At 41.7% G+C, this 17,582-nt stretch overlaps 3 protein-coding genes across 5 annotated transcripts; 2 read left to right on the top strand and 1 right to left on the bottom strand.

The window, feature by feature from the left end:
- The first annotated feature begins 40 nt into the window (after positions 1-40).
- ube2r2 (ubiquitin-conjugating enzyme E2R 2) lies at positions 41-9,541 on the top strand. The gene is made up of 6 exons (XM_068719986.1): positions 41-625; positions 972-1,161; positions 3,446-3,532; positions 3,663-3,760; positions 4,073-4,207; positions 4,345-9,541. The coding sequence occupies exons 2-6, from the start codon at positions 985-987 to the stop codon at positions 4,628-4,630; spliced, it is 783 nt and encodes a 260-aa protein (XP_068576087.1). The 5' UTR covers positions 41-625; positions 972-984; the 3' UTR covers positions 4,631-9,541.
- Positions 9,542-11,493: 1,952 nt separating this feature from the next.
- Positions 11,494-13,428, bottom strand: nudt2 (nudix (nucleoside diphosphate linked moiety X)-type motif 2). 2 transcript variants are annotated; one of them, XM_068719987.1, is made up of 3 exons: positions 13,355-13,428; positions 12,442-12,572; positions 11,494-12,316 (listed from the first exon to the last, which is right to left on the bottom strand). In XM_068719987.1, the coding sequence occupies exons 2-3, from the start codon at positions 12,566-12,568 to the stop codon at positions 11,991-11,993; spliced, it is 453 nt and encodes a 150-aa protein (XP_068576088.1). In that variant the 5' UTR covers positions 12,569-12,572; positions 13,355-13,428; the 3' UTR covers positions 11,494-11,990. The 2 variants fall into 2 exon arrangements, with proteins under 2 accessions (XP_068576088.1, XP_068576089.1); XM_068719988.1 differs by lacking the exon at positions 13,355-13,428 and adding an exon at positions 13,237-13,336.
- Positions 13,429-13,927: 499 nt separating this feature from the next.
- Positions 13,928-16,427, top strand: rfesd (Rieske (Fe-S) domain containing). 2 transcript variants are annotated; one of them, XM_068720283.1, is made up of 5 exons: positions 13,996-14,012; positions 14,228-14,291; positions 14,909-15,082; positions 15,430-15,464; positions 15,759-16,427. In XM_068720283.1, the coding sequence occupies exons 3-5, from the start codon at positions 14,926-14,928 to the stop codon at positions 16,041-16,043; spliced, it is 477 nt and encodes a 158-aa protein (XP_068576384.1). In that variant the 5' UTR covers positions 13,996-14,012; positions 14,228-14,291; positions 14,909-14,925; the 3' UTR covers positions 16,044-16,427. The 2 variants fall into 2 exon arrangements, with proteins under 2 accessions (XP_068576383.1, XP_068576384.1); XM_068720282.1 differs by lacking the exon at positions 14,228-14,291 and having other exon boundaries at positions 13,928-14,012.
- Positions 16,428-17,582: the final 1,155 nt, after the last annotated feature.

Raw genomic sequence — 17,582 nt, 5'->3', positions numbered from 1 at the left:
GTTACGTGCTTTACGTTTTGCAGACACGCGCAATGGTAGCCGGAAGCACCGATGGGAGGAAAATAAAAAATCGATGAAATCCAGTGTTAATCGCGAGTGTAAACCTCTAACTTACTGTCCTTTTTCGCGACGATAGGCTCGCATTGATCAGCCTTTTTTCCGCCGCCAGTGCGCCGGAGGGGGCGGAAGGAGAGCTGCTCCGTTTGAACGAAGTTGCTCGGTTAGAGGGTTTAGCTGACGTGTGGAGAAGTTGAGACTGCCAAAGAGAGAGAGAGAGAGCAGATAAACAAACATAAACAAGCGGGGATCAGCTGAGCGCCTGTCCGAACACCGAACCAGCAGCAGCACGAAGAGATGTCAGGGAGAGAGAGTCTCCTCTTTCGAGCCCGAGAATGATCCGCAGGAGACCGTTGACTTTACACTGATTCTAGCTCCATGTCAACTGTCAACATTGGCACACAAAGAATTTCGGAAACACAACACGAGGACCAGCCATTAAGCAGAACATCCACTGCTCCTGTCACTGTATCTTTTGTCGAGACATAACCAAGCTAGCATGGACGACCAATGAGTGTACCTCAGCTGTAACGAAACGAACACACATTACAGTGCAAAGGAGACGGAGGTAAACACTTTTTTATTAACTTTGCATATCCTCACAAAGGGCCTGCGAACTACACCAACTGACTTGAGCTAGCTTGGCAGGCCACATATCCTGTTTGTGTTTGAATTCTTTATGTGGCGGTCAGTTTAGCAGCAGGACGCTCATCTATTCAGGTTTGTTTCTTTTTGTCCCGAGCGTGTTCTAGAAAGACTCATCAATACAAACCAAAAGGCAAACAAGATAGTAGGTGTTTGCAATTGTAACCATGAAATGTGAAACATATGTAGGATCCTGACAGTATCATTGAGCCCATCATTTCTCTTCCCACCCCCCCTGCTGTTCACTGGTCTGTGGCCCCTGGTGTCAGAAGTGGGATTAACATGGCCCACCAGGCAACCCCTAGTTCCCAGAAGGCCCTGATGATGGAGCTGAAGTCTCTGCAGGAGCAGCCGGTGGAGGGCTTCCGCATCACGCTGGTGGAGGAGTCTGACCTCTACAACTGGGAAGTGGCCATCTTCGGACCCCCGAACACCCTGTATGAGGGAGGCTACTTTAAGGTGGGACCAAACGTTCTGATACCAGGAGGGGGGCGGGACATCATGAAGTCATACCAGTCATGCCACCTTGTTTAGATAATGACACACACTCTTGAAGTTAATTCATAGTCGGCAGTAGAACGTACGAGCTGCCTTGTGGACTTGGTGTGTGAGCGAGAGGGTCGACAGTTCAAGTCCCTGCAGGGACCAAGTACAGAGTGTGCACTGGTAGCTGTAGAGGTGCCGTTGAGCAAGGCACCGAATGCTATATAGTAGCTGCTCAATGCACCTAATCCGAGGATGAGTTAAATGCAGATAACTTTCACTGCTGTGTAAAATTGTGGGACAAAAGAAAGTTTATTTACATTTTTACACAGTGCAATTGTGCTTCAGTGTGTAAGTAGTTTTCTTGGTGAATAGGATATCTTGGAGATTGCTGCAACTTGGAAAACAGCCAGGTAGTAGTGACAGTGACTCTGTTTAAAGTATCAGAGCAAGTAAAGTCTTATAATGGTTATTTTTAAAAACTATAATTCAGCAATGCCCTAGCTCAACTCTACTGGCTCACCTCTTTCTGCTCACCTCTGCTGGTACAAGATTTTCTTTTTCCGGATTTTAAGCCTTTGCAGACAGCCATTTATATTTCTTTCATTTTTTTGTATTTCTCCCCTCTCCCTCCATTCTCCTTGTCCAGCCCTCTCCCCCTTACTGTATGATGGTTGTGCTTCAGGTGGCTATTTTTAGCTATGAGACCGATATAAATGGCACCTCAGCACAGAAAAAGAGTAACGGAGAAGGGCACGATGAGACTCATCTTCCTGTCTTTCATGTTACTTATTCAGTGTAACTTCTTAAAAAGTGTGGTACAGTGAGAGCCCGCATTCAAGTCGAGGCAATGCAGACGATGCTGTAATCTTCCAGGAATGCCTGAATACACTAATGCAAGTGTTGCTGCCGTTGTTGATTGGGTTAGGCTTTGCAGGGACATCCTGTTGTCCATTGGTGTCCCTCTTTCAGGACAGACAGATGTGCAACAGCTGGAGTTTCCAATTTACCTGCAAGTGTTTACAAGAGACATGTAACGTATAACATTTAGCCTGCAGACACTTTCAAACCCTGGACCTTCTCTCTTTGCTATAGTAATATTTAGAGTCTATAATACTACAGGAATGCACACCTGATATACTTTTAGTGCAGGTGTGATTGATGAAGTATTGGTACTGACCAGTGTCATGATGTAACGCGTCATGACAGCTGTGTTTTTAATGTCCCCCGGCTGCACTAGTGTAGCGACTAGTTGTGGCGTAATGATAGTCCTATCTGAGTGTCAGCAGCTCAGTGAGAGCTGGGTGGTGTTACACACACACACCCAGGCCTACATGCCTTTCACCTAGATAATTGTGCAATACGGAAAGAAAACACAGAAACAAGAAGTAGAGAAGCACTGATCTGACTTTTCCGGTCCTGATACCGATACTTGGGCTTCTGGTACCGAGTACGGATCAGATACCGGGAGTTTAATTCACGTCACTGTGTGAAAGTTAAAATAGTAAATTGTATGCCAACAACTTCAAGTGTAAACCCTTTTTAATGAAGCAACAAATTGGCCAAAACTTAAACAGGAATTAAGATTCTAGGTATATAAACATAGAACTGAACTGAATAGATCGGCCCCGTTGTCACCCGATCCAGCTATTTGATTCAGCATCGACTTGATATCCGATCCGGTATCAAAGCATCCCTAACCAGAACTGTTGTGTCACCTAATGCCTTGCTCTATTGACATTCATTCCAAATTACTGACATGCATGACAACTGCTTCGTGGTGTGATTGCACCTAGACCATACAAGGGGACAGGATGATACTTTGTGGTTAAACATTACAATGACATTACAGATAGACTTGGAACAGTGAACAGAAAACCAATTTGTCTTATCGCTCCAGTGTGGACAAGTTTAAAATCTAGCTTAAAACAGCTGTTCTCAACCTTTCTGGTTCCTGCATTATAAAATTTACGTTAATAGCAACTTCCATCTCCTTGAGACACAAGAACTTTATTTGTCTCACTTGAGAAAGGATGTTTTGCAAATATTACAAACTCGTATGTTATTTGTTTATTTGGATGTATAAAGCACTTTCCCCCCCCCCCCCACACTCAACATATCAATGTGTTACGCCAGCCTCCAAAACATCAACTCGCATCTCGCATGTCTCTCTTCGCCCTCAAGCTTAAACTTAGCAGTCAGTCTTAGAAGTCAAGTCTGGTAAAACATGTGTTCACTGTCGACCTGTTTGTTCTCCCAGGCTCACATCAAGTTCCCAGTTGACTACCCGTACTCCCCACCAACTTTCCGCTTCCTCACCAAGATGTGGCACCCCAACATTTACGAGGTAAAGCACTTTGTGTCTCTCATTTTAGCCTGTATAGTTTGTATTGAAATGGAGCCATTTAGAGGCTAAATGTAGACACCCGCATGTCGTCATGACAGATGTTATAAAGTGCATTTTGTTCTCTTTCCAGAACGGAGATGTGTGCATCTCCATCCTGCACCCTCCCGTTGATGACCCTCAGAGCGGGGAGTTGCCCTCTGAAAGGTGGAACCCCACCCAGAACGTCAGGTAATCTCTCCTCCACACAAGTGCTCTTTAATCCATTCTACAACACAGTCTTTTTATAACTTTGCTGTTATTTTGAATGCAATGTGGGCATTCATATGGGTAGAGGACTTTCCAATGTTCGTCTACAAACAGAACAAATCAAATTAATTGAATCCTGAGCAGATCTGTTGCAGCATGTAATGGAGCAGGTTCAGATGAAGCTACAGTTTTAAAAAGCCAGAGTCAAGCTTTTCTTTCATACAAAGTCAGGATCTGATATATTGGAGTGTCCTCATTTTCGGTCTGTGTGTGTTTCTGTGATGTCGCAATCAGGACTATCCTGCTTAGTGTGATCTCCCTGCTCAATGAGCCCAACACCTTCTCCCCGGCTAATGTGGATGCGTCTGTCATGTTTCGCAAATGGAGGGACAGCAAAGGCAAGGACAAGGAGTACGCCGAGATTATCAGGTAATTCACAATAATGAGTATTTTTTCATCCTTGTACAGACAAATGGTTAATGTGGCTTACAGAGAACCACCTGGTCCCTCCGCGTAGAAGTGACGTTAAACACTGACTTTGAGTTTATTCCCGTTTTGGCCCACAGGAAGCAGGTGATGTCAACGGCGGCAGAGGCGGAGCGCGATGGCGTCAAGGTGCCGACCACATTGGCGGAGTACTGCGTCCAGACCAGGGTTCCCTCCCAGGACAGCAGTTCAGACCTCCTCTATGACGACCTCTATGACGACGACATGGAGGAGGAGGACGAGGAGGAAGACGAGAGCGAGATGGAGTCCGTAGGGGAAGCCGGGGGGATCAGCCCCACGGAGGACGGCGGGACGTCCACCAGACGCTACGACAACCAGGACGACTCTGGCAACGAAGACTCATGATGATCTGGATGATAACTCCCCCACCACCCCCCCTACTTTTATGTGTTGCGTTACGATTTTCAGTGTGTGTGTGTGTGTGTGCGTGCGCGTGTGTGTTTGCACATACAGTGGGGTCAAAAGTCAACTGCCAAAAAAAACGTTTCATCATTTATTAAACTAATACAAATGGTCGTTCAAACAGTAGTTGTAGTCTAAATCAAAGTCAGAATTTGTGTGTTTCCACCGTTTGCCTTAATTACAGCTTGCACTCCGTCTGGCATCAGATGTTTTGCAGAGAGTTGAAATTTTTCCAGCACTGTTTGAGAGCACCCCCCAAGTGTTTTTAAAGTTACGTTATATTTCACTTTCATTTTCTTTTAATGCATGCCTCTGCAGAACAGAGTGGTGTCACTCTACGGCCAGTGTGTGATTAATCATGTGCAAGTTCCTGACCCCAGACGAGGCAAAACATCCCCCACGCCTGAATATTTCCACCACCGTGTTTTTATTCCCTGTATTATTACTCTCTTTCATGCAACCAGCTCCTTGCGGACTGCACTGCAGGTTGTTTGGTTGCAACCATGACATTGGATTTCTTTTTTTGGTCGTCCAACAGTGAAATTTCAGTATTGTTCAATCCACGCTAAACCATCAGACTTGTTTTTGCCATTAAAGATGTAGTTTGTTAACTGCTACAGTTTGTCAGTCTTTTAACTGTAGTTTTTGTCGGCTGGAGTAGGAATTTATTTGCTTTGTTGGCTTCGCATCTTGGATGCAGATGCATGAAAATGTTTGCTTTAAACCATAGTGCCATCTCCAGTTCTGTATCGTCCTTTTTCGGGTGAGAATAACTCGGTTTCGTGAAAATCTTTCCGGCCTTTTGATCGGAGCCATTTCATCAAGACCATGCATTAACAGTTCACTCGTTATTTTGAAAAAAACATAATTAACATTGTGCGGGAGCGTACATGTGTTAACATTTGCATACATGGTGAGACAAAAATATCAGTATTTTAATTACAAGCATTTCCCAAAGATAAAAAAACACTTACGAGTTGTAAATAACCTTGTGCAAAGTGAACAAATTGTCTTAGTTCTCGATAAATGATGGAAACAAACTGTCCTCGTGGTGGTTTCTTGAACCCCGCTGTAGCTGGCCGGCTCTGATTGTCTGGTTCTGTGTTTAAAGATTGTCTCCATCCACCGTGTCTTTACTTGCTGCTGTTTTTAACTTCTTCTGTTTAGTTGGTTGACATTCTGTCCTCCCTGACTTGTCCCCTGTATTTTTCTGGGAGGGGCTCGGACGGTCTGGCTGATGGACACTTTGCTGTTTGGCTCATTAACCGGTCGACGAGCTGGCCGGCTCGTCCTGTCATTGTCCCTCAGTGTGTCTTCAGGCAGAATATCTCTGTCCCTCACACGCCTGTCTGTTTCGGCTGATGCAGTCGACTTAAAATTGCAAACACAGGCTCCGTCGTGACTCCATCCTCTTGGACCCACCTTCAGTAGTGTCCGTCGCGACTGCTCCCTCGTGATCCCTTAAAGTAACGTAATTTGGTTGGGGGGGGACAAGGTCTAGACCTATTCTCAAGTCGCCTCCTACACCTCTGTCTGCCTCTTAAACCTCAGGGCCTCAATAGACTTTCACTGAGAGAGAAAAACCAGTCAAGGAGAAACTTAACACACAAACTGCTCCTCACCTCCACCTACTTTTTTCGTACTTTCTGCATCACGGGGTGGTTGTAGAGGGCAGAGAGTGAACTAAAAGTCTCCAAAAACCCACCGCCAGCGTGTTTACACGTGACTGAGTGTTGCTGTTGGTCTTGATTAAGGTCCTTTAAGTTGATTTCTTATTAGTTGGCTTTATCAATTTAAAAAAAAAAATCTAACTGCACCTGTAGGGACTTTATTTTTGAGAAAAATGCTCACATTATGTTGCGATAGATGTGAAAATGTTAAGTTTTTGGGCCAACAAGCTCAAATGCGACTTTGTGAAAACTGGAGGTTGTTACTGTGCTACACCACGTCCAGAGTCTGTTTATCGACAGGGACAAAATCAACATGCAGCTTAGCGACACATTTGCATTTGAATGAATATGACACTGATTGCCTGTTATTTTTGTGTGTGTGTGTGTGTGTGTGTGTGTGTGTGTGTGTGTGTGAATATTTACATTTACTATTCATCTATTGACTACAATGTCAGGGTTTTCTTGTTTTCTTTCTTGGAACAGGTGCAGACTTCTGTCTCACTAGTGAGTTTGCCCAAATGACCTCTTGGACTTCGTCCAGCTGAGAAAACATTGCTATCTAGTGCTGTTTTGGTGAGGACTGGACTGGCTGAGGATTTGACTGATGTAAAAAAAAATAACAAAAAGACAACAACCTCTGAGTATTAAAGGTTTGGACACACTGGACATAATGTGACTAATATTACTTGTGTGGCATCAAGTAAACCATTTGGGTTGTGTTTTTATGGTTGGAGGTATGACTGTTGCCCTTTTCAACATAACAGCACTGCGCAAACCTTTGATTCAAATGGATGGATTTTATGCCAAGTACAGCCCCAAGATCGTTAATTTTGAAGACTATGGAGCAATGGCTGCATGTGGTGGATTTAACGCTGTTTGAATAAACTCTGTTGGGGATACCTTTTGGATTTTAATGTGAAGCCAGAGGAGTGAAACATTTTCTCCGGGCTCTGTGCTTTGGAGGCTCACAGAGACTGGATTCTGGTGAGGACGGGGAGAGGAAATCCATTCCTAAACCGGATCCGTAATGGATTTGATATCAAGGCACAATAGGAGGGGGATGAATGCCAGAAATTCTGTTCTTCTCTTGATGTGGTCCCCATTTTTTTGACCATCCCTCACCATGTAGAGAAAAAGTAAATTCATAGAAATGAAATGTACCAATGTCATGTGTATCTGCTAAAAGACTAGTCTGACATATTGGGGAAATATGCTCCTTTACTTTGTGGTTGAGATGAGATCTATACCACTCTAATGCGTTAAAATGAAACTACGGATAGACGCCGTTTAGCTTAGCTTTGCACAAAGACTGGAAAGAGGGGGAAACGTTTAGTTTTGCTCTGTCTATATCCCCTTTGTTTAATCTAGGGCTGCCCCCTCTTAGTCAATTAGTCCACTTATCTGTGGTTTTTCTTACTCGACTAAGATTTCCTTTGACAATGATTATTTGTTTTTTTCATGTTGAATGACTTATTTCCAAAAAACTTATGAGCACATCTCCAGTAAACAAGATTTAAAGTGGTTATGTGATTCTTTGTAGAGAAACTCAAGTTTTACAAATCTGTCTATTAAATCAACTAATCAATTAGTCGGCAAATAATTTCTTCAGTTGAGGACAGCCCTAGTTTAATCTGTACAAAACCTTTAGTGTAAAGATGTTATTTCATTGTTTTGCAGAGGTTGTGTTGAACCATTTCTTGGCTGGTAGTAGTAACTTCCAGGAGTCTTTACTGCCAAGAAATAGTCCACCACGAAACCCCCCTTAAAACAGCAAATTGTTGTTTTTGTAAAGATGAAACAAACAAGATGTAAAGTCTTATTGAGTGAGCTTTAGAGGTGCTGTTAGGCTGACTTTGGTACCATAGGACAGATCCAGGCTAGCTGTTTCCTCTGTTTCCAGACTTTATGCTGAGCTCAGCTGACCGTTTGCTGGTTGTAGTTTAGTATCCAACGGACCAACATAAAAGTCGTGTAAATCTTCTCATCGAACTCCTTGCCAGAAAACCAAAAAATTGTGTATTTCTCAAAATGTCCAACTATTCATTTTTTATATGAAGCTACAGCCATTAGCTGGTTAGCTTAGCTTGATTTAGAAACTGGAACAGATGAAGCTAGCTTGGCTCTTTCCAAAGGCAACATAATCTACCTACCAACTACTTTAAAGCTCACTAATGAACATGCTATATGTTGTTTGTTTAAAAAAGATATAGAAAGAAAAATATCTTGGCCAGTAGTCAACCTTTGGATGGAGCCAGGCTAGCTGTTTCCTTTTGTTTCCAGTCTTTGTGCTAAGCTAAGCTAACCAGCTGCTGGAATTAGCTTCACACTTAACAGACACAAGTGAGTGGCATTAATCTTCTCATCAAACTCTAGGCAAGAAAACAAAAATCTTATTTCCCAAAATGTAAACAATTGCTTTATTTGAACAATTGCCTTCCATCATGAATTTAGAAATCGGAATCAGCATTTTTAGAATTGATATTGTGAAGAGTGAAGTTGAGGCGTAGTGTTGCCCTTATGATAGCACAGTACAATGATCCGTTGAGAGCTCTTCAAACTTAAAATCCTCCTCTTTTTTGACTTTAATGTATGCCTTGTTTTTATAAGGAGGGCAGGTGGAGAAAAGCTCAGGGGGTCTTTTGAGGGAAGAGATCAAACAATCACTTTCTCTAAAGGGATGACGATAATCCCCAAATCCCAACCTAAGAAGTGACACTAAAAAGCACTGCAGTTTAAGATGAGATGTTATTCCATACACACTGTTACGAAGGCCTGAATGAAATAATTTAGTTCATTAAATCTGGGTGTGTGAGCATGTGTGCACAAGTGTGTATTTTTTTGAAAGTGTGTACCTTCGCATGGTCACACACTTAATGGACTGACCTGCGTGTGTCCACAATATGTCCACACATTGATGTTAATGCTGTCCTTGTTTCTTTTCTTTGATTTTATGTCATTTTATTCCTCATTTTGTGTTTGTGAGGATGCAAATGTCACTCATAAAGTTTCTATTGTAAAAATATTATACATTGTTGGGTTTGTTTGCAGTATAGCTTCGATATCTGTCGCTAAGCCCACGGTGAGTTGGTTTTTGGAGTAGAAATAGGATTGATATGCAAATGGAGGTATACAGTTATTGTGGTTAAGTTGGGAAATCATTCAAAAATAAAACAGTGTCATTGAAGCCTGTGGAAAGGTTTTCCCCTTATTTTGCTATTGGCAACTGGTCACTACTACAAGCTACATGGATAATTAGTGTGCTACGGTAAATGTATTATGTGCTTAAAAGTTTTGGTTCACCCAAATTACATAAAAATATACTGTTAGTGGTTTAATGCATATTGGTTTAATTTGTCCAGATGTTATCAGAGATTTCTGCTTACACTCTGATACAATTGATTTGAAAGGGGCTTTGTTTCTTGTGGAAGAAAATTACATTTAAAAAAATCCTACAGCAACAAGTATTATAAAAAATAGTCCCTATGAAATCTTTTGACACTGTGACATTGTTTTGGGGAAGTCACGTTGCTGTTCAGTGTTTTCTTGTAAAGCTTTGAGCACCACTAACAGAATTCCATTCACCTCCGCTGAACTAAAGTTGAAGTGGAAACCTTTTAAAAAATACATATATACACACCTCAAATCCTGAAAAATGAAATCAAATTATTCACATTGCTAAATACAAGTGGTATGGGAGTTTTTTTCACGGTGAACTGACCTTTAAAGGTTCCTTGATGGCCAAAGCTTGTACAACATTAAGGTAGTTAATTGCGCCTTAATTAAAAGTCCTTATGACTCTGAATGCATAAAAAAGATTTTGAGATATTCCTTACCTTATAATATGACATTTGAACTAACATGTTGCCGAGGAAATGTTTAATCACGAAAAGAACTGTTATTTCAATGGAGAACAATTCGCTGTGTTTTATCAATGGGAGAGGAGCTTTTCTGCTCTACAGGCATGAAATTAATTACTGGTTTATTGAAGCCCTGATGGGTCTCAAAGCAATACTTCAGCTTTTGCTCAATACACAATGTTACTTTACAGTAAACTGTGTGTACGCCTTGTGAAAGTAGAAAGACACTTTCACTGACCTCGAGTTTACTGCTGTTTCTTGTGTCCTTACAATACCCAGAAGACAAATAGCAGTTAATTGAAGTGAGCGCTTCCACTCAGCTTAATGACTTGCAAGAACACAATTGTTTCTCTAATTACTCCTCTTTCAACCCTTCAGCAGAGGCTGGTGATCCCGCAGCATATTGAGAGCAGAACGTCCCTGTATAGAGTACAGTGTGGTGGTGCCAGTGACCAGGATCAAGTTGGAAGTCCCACTTAAATTTCACTATTTGCTTGTGACAGAACAAGCACTTTGGATCAAATATATGTGTGCTAGTTACTCCTTTTCAGGTTTATACTACATCGATGAAGTACAATATGATTTTGCAACACTATTTGATTGTTAAATATGAGTAGTTGATTTAATAATAAAACATAATAAAAAAGTATCACGTCCAGGCTGCCTGCACATAAAACCACTGCTCAATCATCTCATCTCAAAATGATTGGGTGCCAATGGTGACTTGTTTCAATGTCATTGTCTTAAACCCCTTTTTTTATTGAGGAATAACTTAACTAGTCCGTCATCAGTCAGGAACTGAAGCCACAAAGAATAAACAAGACCTTGTTATGTCTCAAGCATCACAACCTAATTCATGATGTGGTAACTCTGCCTTTTCTCAAATGGGTTTGTTAGTATAATAAGGGCTGTATAATAGAGTTTAGTATATCGTCCCTGCAAACAAATGAACATGGTGTTCATTGTTTGACATTTATGATAATGTGTACATTCACCCAGAATCATTGCATAATAATAAGAAGTCTCTTATATTTTATGACCATGGTTTCTAACACAATGATCCCCATTAGTGGCTTTTCTGTTCTGGACAGGAACTCATTTGCTAAAGTAATAGGTGTATCTCATGTTTCTTGGATGGCTGCTGAGGACTGTTAAAAAGAAAAAAGCCTGAAGGCTGTTACTGAGCTCACTGGTATTTCCACAGCCTCCAGTGTTTTGTAGTCTATGAAGATCACCATCAAGTTTCTTGGTTTTGTCTCCACCCAGTGGCAGCATCTACTGCTTGCAGTTTAATTTTATTCAGTTCCTGATATTTAATTCCAACTACAGATGGATTCAAATCTGTATGAAAACATTCTCTTCAGGTGTACGCTGCTCCACTGAGTACCAGGGAATATTAAGTGGGTGTCCAGCTCTATGATTTTATTTTTCTTTTGTGTTTTAGCTTATTTATATTTAAGATATTTATATATCTAACTTCATAACACATGACTTCCAAAGACAGAAAATGTTGTGGGTTTTGGGCAGTGACTGAGATCAAATCAGTAAACGGTTTTCAAGTATTGATTCTTTTCCTCCCTACTCACCTTTGTCTTGACAGAAGGTAATCAATCCAGCCTTAAATCATACAGTACCGTACAGACAGTGTGTAACTCAACGCTATGTGAACCGGACGAAGACATAATCATCAATCACATAAATTGTAAATTTGGTGCTCTACCAACATGCCAGCTTCCCCTCCTTAACTCATCCCTTCTGCACAGTGTATGTCCTGGTTCATCGCTGTTTGTCCCGCTGAACCTCCAGGTGTCTGTGTGCCGCTCTCAGTGTGTCCTGCAGGTCTTTGTACTGAGCCAAAGCGCAAGCGTCCTCCAGCCGGGCCCAGCGGTAGTCCTGGTGCTCGTCAGACAAAGCCACCGCTGTTCCTGGGTCTCTCAGCTCGGCCAGCCAGTACAGCACCTCTTTGGGTCTGCCTCGCACCTCGTAGCGCAGCTCATGCACAAAACCGTCAATCACCTGCAATTGCTCCGTCCCCAGTCCCGCCTCCTCCTTGGTCTCTCTCAGAGCTGTGGTGAGGTCGTCCTCACCTGGATCCACGTGACCTGATGGTGAACAGGTTAGACATAACTGCCACAAAGAACATTTAAAGCTATATGAGTGGAATTTAGCTCATACATGTTTATTATAAACTACATGATAAATATACGGTTTTTGAACTTGTAAACACCTTTGGGTGGGGTCCAGTGGTGCTGCCCATAAGAGGTCTGCAAGAGGAGGTACTCGATGTTGTCTGGTGGAGGGATACAACCGGCCAGACGCCGAAACACTATGAAGCCACAAGCACGCAGCGCCATCTCCCTGTTCAACAAAGTTACACAAAACACATTTTGCATCAGTGTGCAGAAAAAGTGTGACCCTTTGCACTTTTGATTGGGAATCGGTTACATTACCCTGGTTTACATAATGGTCACATGACAACGTACTTCTAATGTATAGTGAAAAACATATATTTTAAAAAACACAGATGGCATGCAGTTGGCAGCAAACATTACACCTTAACAAATGTTCAGTAAAAGTACATCTGTTCTCTCTCTCTCTCTCTTTCTCTTTCTCTCACACACACACACACACACACACACACACACACACACACACACACAATAGTATTGAGGTACATCCACATGGGAAAGACTGGACAATATCACCAGCTCCCTTTATTCTATTAGGCTAAAGTTCAGGTTGTCCAGTTCAACATACTGGCCTAATTGTAGCCTTTGCTGGAGAGTTAACCAGTCAGGACAAAGTTCAGCAGTGTTGCTTTTGACAGATAATGAAATGACTACATCGCTATGACTGATGGGCATTCACGTTAGCTAGCACGCTGCAACTTGTACTGCTGATTCTGTGACAGATCTCCCTGGTTTACAGACTCGCGTACAACACTGCTGCATCAGCAAGGATCGTTAACCGTTGCAAAAATAAAACCTGTTAGCATTTCTGTCACGTTAGCTAGCTAGCTTACTTCTCCGCTCGCGCAGATCAGATGTCAAACATGAGAGTCCGTTGCTCATTTTACTCAAAAGGCTCGCTGTTCTACCTTTCATGAACACAGACTGCAGGTTTGACGAGTAATTACTTACTTAACTTTTAAAAATGTGAGCTCTGTTTGTCACCGTGCTGATATCTCTGTGGTGCTCTAAGAAATGTGTCCGCGTCTCTTTCATGACGGACATTAATAGTTCCGCTTTGTAGAACTACTTTGACAGTACTCGCTGCTCCTTCCACTGGTAATAAATGAGCTAATAAAACACTTTTAAAAGAAAAAAATGGACGTACTCCTTATAAGGATATAATATTATATTGTAATGCTATATGATTAATATATAACACTACAAGTTATTATAGGGGATCATTTTGTTTAATATTGCTTATTGTTCTAATTGTAACGACTTTATATCCTGTTGGGTGTGTTGGGTATGCATCTATAATGATGTATTATTTAATAAATTAATTGTACATTTTGCATGTATTAGCTGCACTCCTAATAAATGCAGTTGATACACATCAATAATAATATTCCCTCTGGCTCTGCCTTTACTTTTACTAAAAAAAAATGTGTACTATTGAATAGCTGTTGTGCCTGAGGGAGACAGATAAGAAATGTACCCATGATAGGATCAAGTGAAGACAGCTTGTGTCAGAAGATAATAGAGATGGACCCACCTTACCACACCAGCCGAGCTGTCAGCAGTACAGTTGTTCAACTTGACGGAGGAGACACTGCTGCTGAGTTTCAAGGTAAAGGCAAAAACTCACCCGAAATACATGTTTTGTTATTTTCATGTAAAAAATATATGGGGAGAGGGAGAATCAGACAGACAGATGGGATGCATGACCATAATGTAACATTAAAGGATTTGTAGAAATGTATCCCATAGTCACTTGGGGTTCACTTAAAGAAAAGGTTTTGTTTTCCTGACATAAAGAATTGTCTTGGTTTTCTTCATTCTTAGCATGTAGCTGTCTGTGCTTCAGCCAGATGCCTCAGGACATGTGGCTTTCGCTGCCACTACTATGGTGCTTACTCAGCCTGCACTGAAGTGCTCGTTATTCCACTCCACTATACAGGAATCACACTTGGGTTCAGGTTGCACTCTATCCATTTATTATTTTTATGTATACTGACTGTCAAAGAGATTACACATGGATGTAGGACTGTGGGCTCCAGATGACCAATGCTTTTGTACAATAATGACATTCATGTAGGGCATACATACAGCAATCATCAGGCACTCGATTGGTCTGCTATTTTGTATTTAGAGAAATAATCCTTCAACTTTGGATAGATACAATTCCACATGTGTACATCCAATGGTTAAACTGGTGCTGATGAGACAGATATTAGGGATTAGTATTGCAGGTCTGAGTATGTTTGGAGTAGAGCTGACCAAGAGATGTTCTGAAGGTGTTGTGGACTTAATTTAAGATGACAACTGTGCCAGTGACGAATCCAAAAGCCACATTTTTCTTGTGGAGTTGAGATTTAAGTGGAAGATCTGACCCAGAAACACAGCCTAGTTACCGCGCTGCACAGATGGCATTGACTGGAGGATTGTTACAACCAATATTGAGATTTGGCAAAGAAAAATAACATTTCAACAATAACAACAATAATTTTCTATTGGCCTTCTAAGCAACATTTCACAGAGCCATGGAGGAGGAGAAGCAGCCAACTGGAGAGCCTCATTTTGTGGGGAAGAAAGAAGAACTGATTGAAGCAAAGCGCTCTTTCAGAACACTAGAGGGTCGAGACATACTGATCATCTACCACCAGAGCGTCTTCTATGCTATTGACTCTTACTGCTATCGTGAGTTCAGTTCTTCTCAAAACAGTTGCTGCTTGTAAGAGAGGGAAAGTGCGACCATCATGCTTTAGTTTTTTACGCCAAATGTTATTTTATATGAAAAGTATATTATTGGCTGTTAGACTTCATCCAAGAACATGTATTATTGTCTGTTGACACTGGTGCTTACTTCAAATTGCTGCTGATAGACATCCTGTGATGGGGTATTTAACAGTGAGCCGCTTTGCTTTTTTATCTATGGAACATTTTAGCTCATATCACTTCTAAATTGCATCCAGTCAGCAAAAAGTTAGTGTACTCTATACCGTTTGCTTACTCTGCAATACACTGATGCTCTACCCTCTCGACAGATGCTGGGGCAATACTGCAGAATGGAGACATTGAGGTGAGGTTTACATTTGACTTCAGAGATTGTGTCTGGCCCAGAGCAAAGAAAACCAAATTACATTTAAGTTAAAGTACAGTTCTTTTGTGTTTTGTTGCCAAATGCATGCTTTCACAGGCTGTTCCATCTGCACTGCAACCCTCACTGCTGTGTGCTGAGGCAGAGAAACACTGTAATTAAGATACCCAACCTGCATAACATTAAATTAATGTTATGCTCATATTGAAGGGCCTAAATGACCTACACTCATCCCACATGAGGTTGTTTACCTGCTTTCTTTCAACACACTCACAGGAAATTGCTGGCAAGCTGTGCATAATTTGTCCAAACCACAAGTACAAGATCTCTCTTGCCAAAGGGGAGGGCATGTACAAGGCCAGGGACCCCCAAGAAAAGCCACCTGTGCACAGATGGTACTCCAAAGGTGTGAAGCAGCGGATCCACACGGTCACTGAGACCAGCGGGGACGTCTATGTCAAGCTCTCTGAGGACACGTGCTGGATCGAGTCAGACTTCTTCCAGGGAGAGAAGGGCAAGGTGGAGAGGGACAAAGCTGCAGCAGCTGAGAAGAAAACATGATAGTAAAACCTGTGTTTCAAAATGTTAAAGCACTTCATGTGTGCCTTGCTAGTTGTTTACATGATAATACAAATGTTTTACTAAAAAAATATGTCACTTATTGCTGTGTAAGGTGGACAAGAGCATCTCAAAGCTATCATGTAGTTCACAAAACAAACTTTTTTGGTAGGTAAATTTAGATTTATGTATCTCTCAAATTGGGATCATATGATGTATGAGGTAGCTGAATGAATATCCATACTTGTGTATCCCTCTCCATTTCAATTGTCCTCATGTATTATGCATACAGTGAATGAACTATTAGGATAAAAAAAGGTTTATACTGATCAATAATTTCCAAAAGTGGGAAATTGTTAAACTATAAAGATCATACCACAATACTGGCCACTTTTTGTAACATTAACATCTGTCCATTAGATAACATCAGAAAGTATGCATATCAGGTCGCAGGCTACGTAGATTCCAGCATCTGGGATTTGTGTTAGGACATGTTTCTTAGCCATTGGCAAAAAATTCCTTAAGCAAATGTAAAAAAAAAAACCTTGCAGAGGACACCGAGCCAAGACAGTCCCTGAGGTTGTTGAAAGGAGTTTTGACACTGACAGCCGCTTCCGACAGGTACTGTGGCTCGCTGAAAGGAGCTGCTTCTCACTCCTGCCCCTCAAGACCCCCTGGTGCACAGAAAGTCGTGGTTCTGTCGGCCAATGGATTGGTCAAAATTGGTGAAGCAGCGTCCGAGATGCCTTGAAATTTTGGTTTTAATTAGAATGGGTCAACTCACAAAAATGCTGGTTCTTACAATTCTCATATTGCATCTTAATAGCATCCTCTGTTGGACTCTCCCTGCCTGGAAAAACACCCACAAGATTTCTGATATATTTTCAAGTCTTGAGTACGAGGCTGTCATACACTTATTGCAAAAAAGGTTGTTTATGTGGCTTGTATGAAAAAGAAAACATTGAATTGTAATTTGTTGCATAGTCATCATATATGATGTAAAGAGTCAAGACAGCTTGTCACATTCACATTATTTCTATTTTTCCGTACCCATTGTGCGGGCTGAGAGAACTGCAAATGCCACGGGTTGAGAACACAAAGGCTATGGGGTTTGAAGTTCTTCTGTGCATGAATGATGCAGGTCTCTGTAGCTGGCCTACAGCAAACTCACAACCCAGTCTGAAGCCTCCGCCTATGTGACGCTTTGAATACAATCAAGAAATACACAGGGGCTCTGGGTTACATGGAACGAGAGGAGTGAGCACTTCTGCTGAAGTTACTTCACATGAAATTTTAAAATGTTATTAGGTGGTTAAATCGAGAGTCTTGATACAAAGCAGGTACCGTTATGTGCAGATGGTCGTTTGCAATAGGTCAGGTAGAGGGCTCCTTGTCAAGATAAAAAGCAGACTGTGAGGGCAAACTGCTTAGCAGGGCTAGTGCATCTTATTCCAGAGGGAGAGTACTGCACAGCATGTGAGCCGCATGGAATCACTGTGTTGCAGGGCATTTAAATCCAAGGCCTTCTAAATAGCTCTTGGG

This window comes from Cebidichthys violaceus, unplaced genomic scaffold, assembly GCF_023349555.1.
Source record: "Cebidichthys violaceus isolate CVI_PGR_0920_01 unplaced genomic scaffold, fCebVio1.0.p SCAF_25, whole genome shotgun sequence".
Lineage (NCBI taxonomy): Eukaryota > Metazoa > Chordata > Actinopteri > Perciformes > Stichaeidae > Cebidichthys > Cebidichthys violaceus.
This window is presented reverse-complemented; position numbering and strand designations above follow the sequence as displayed.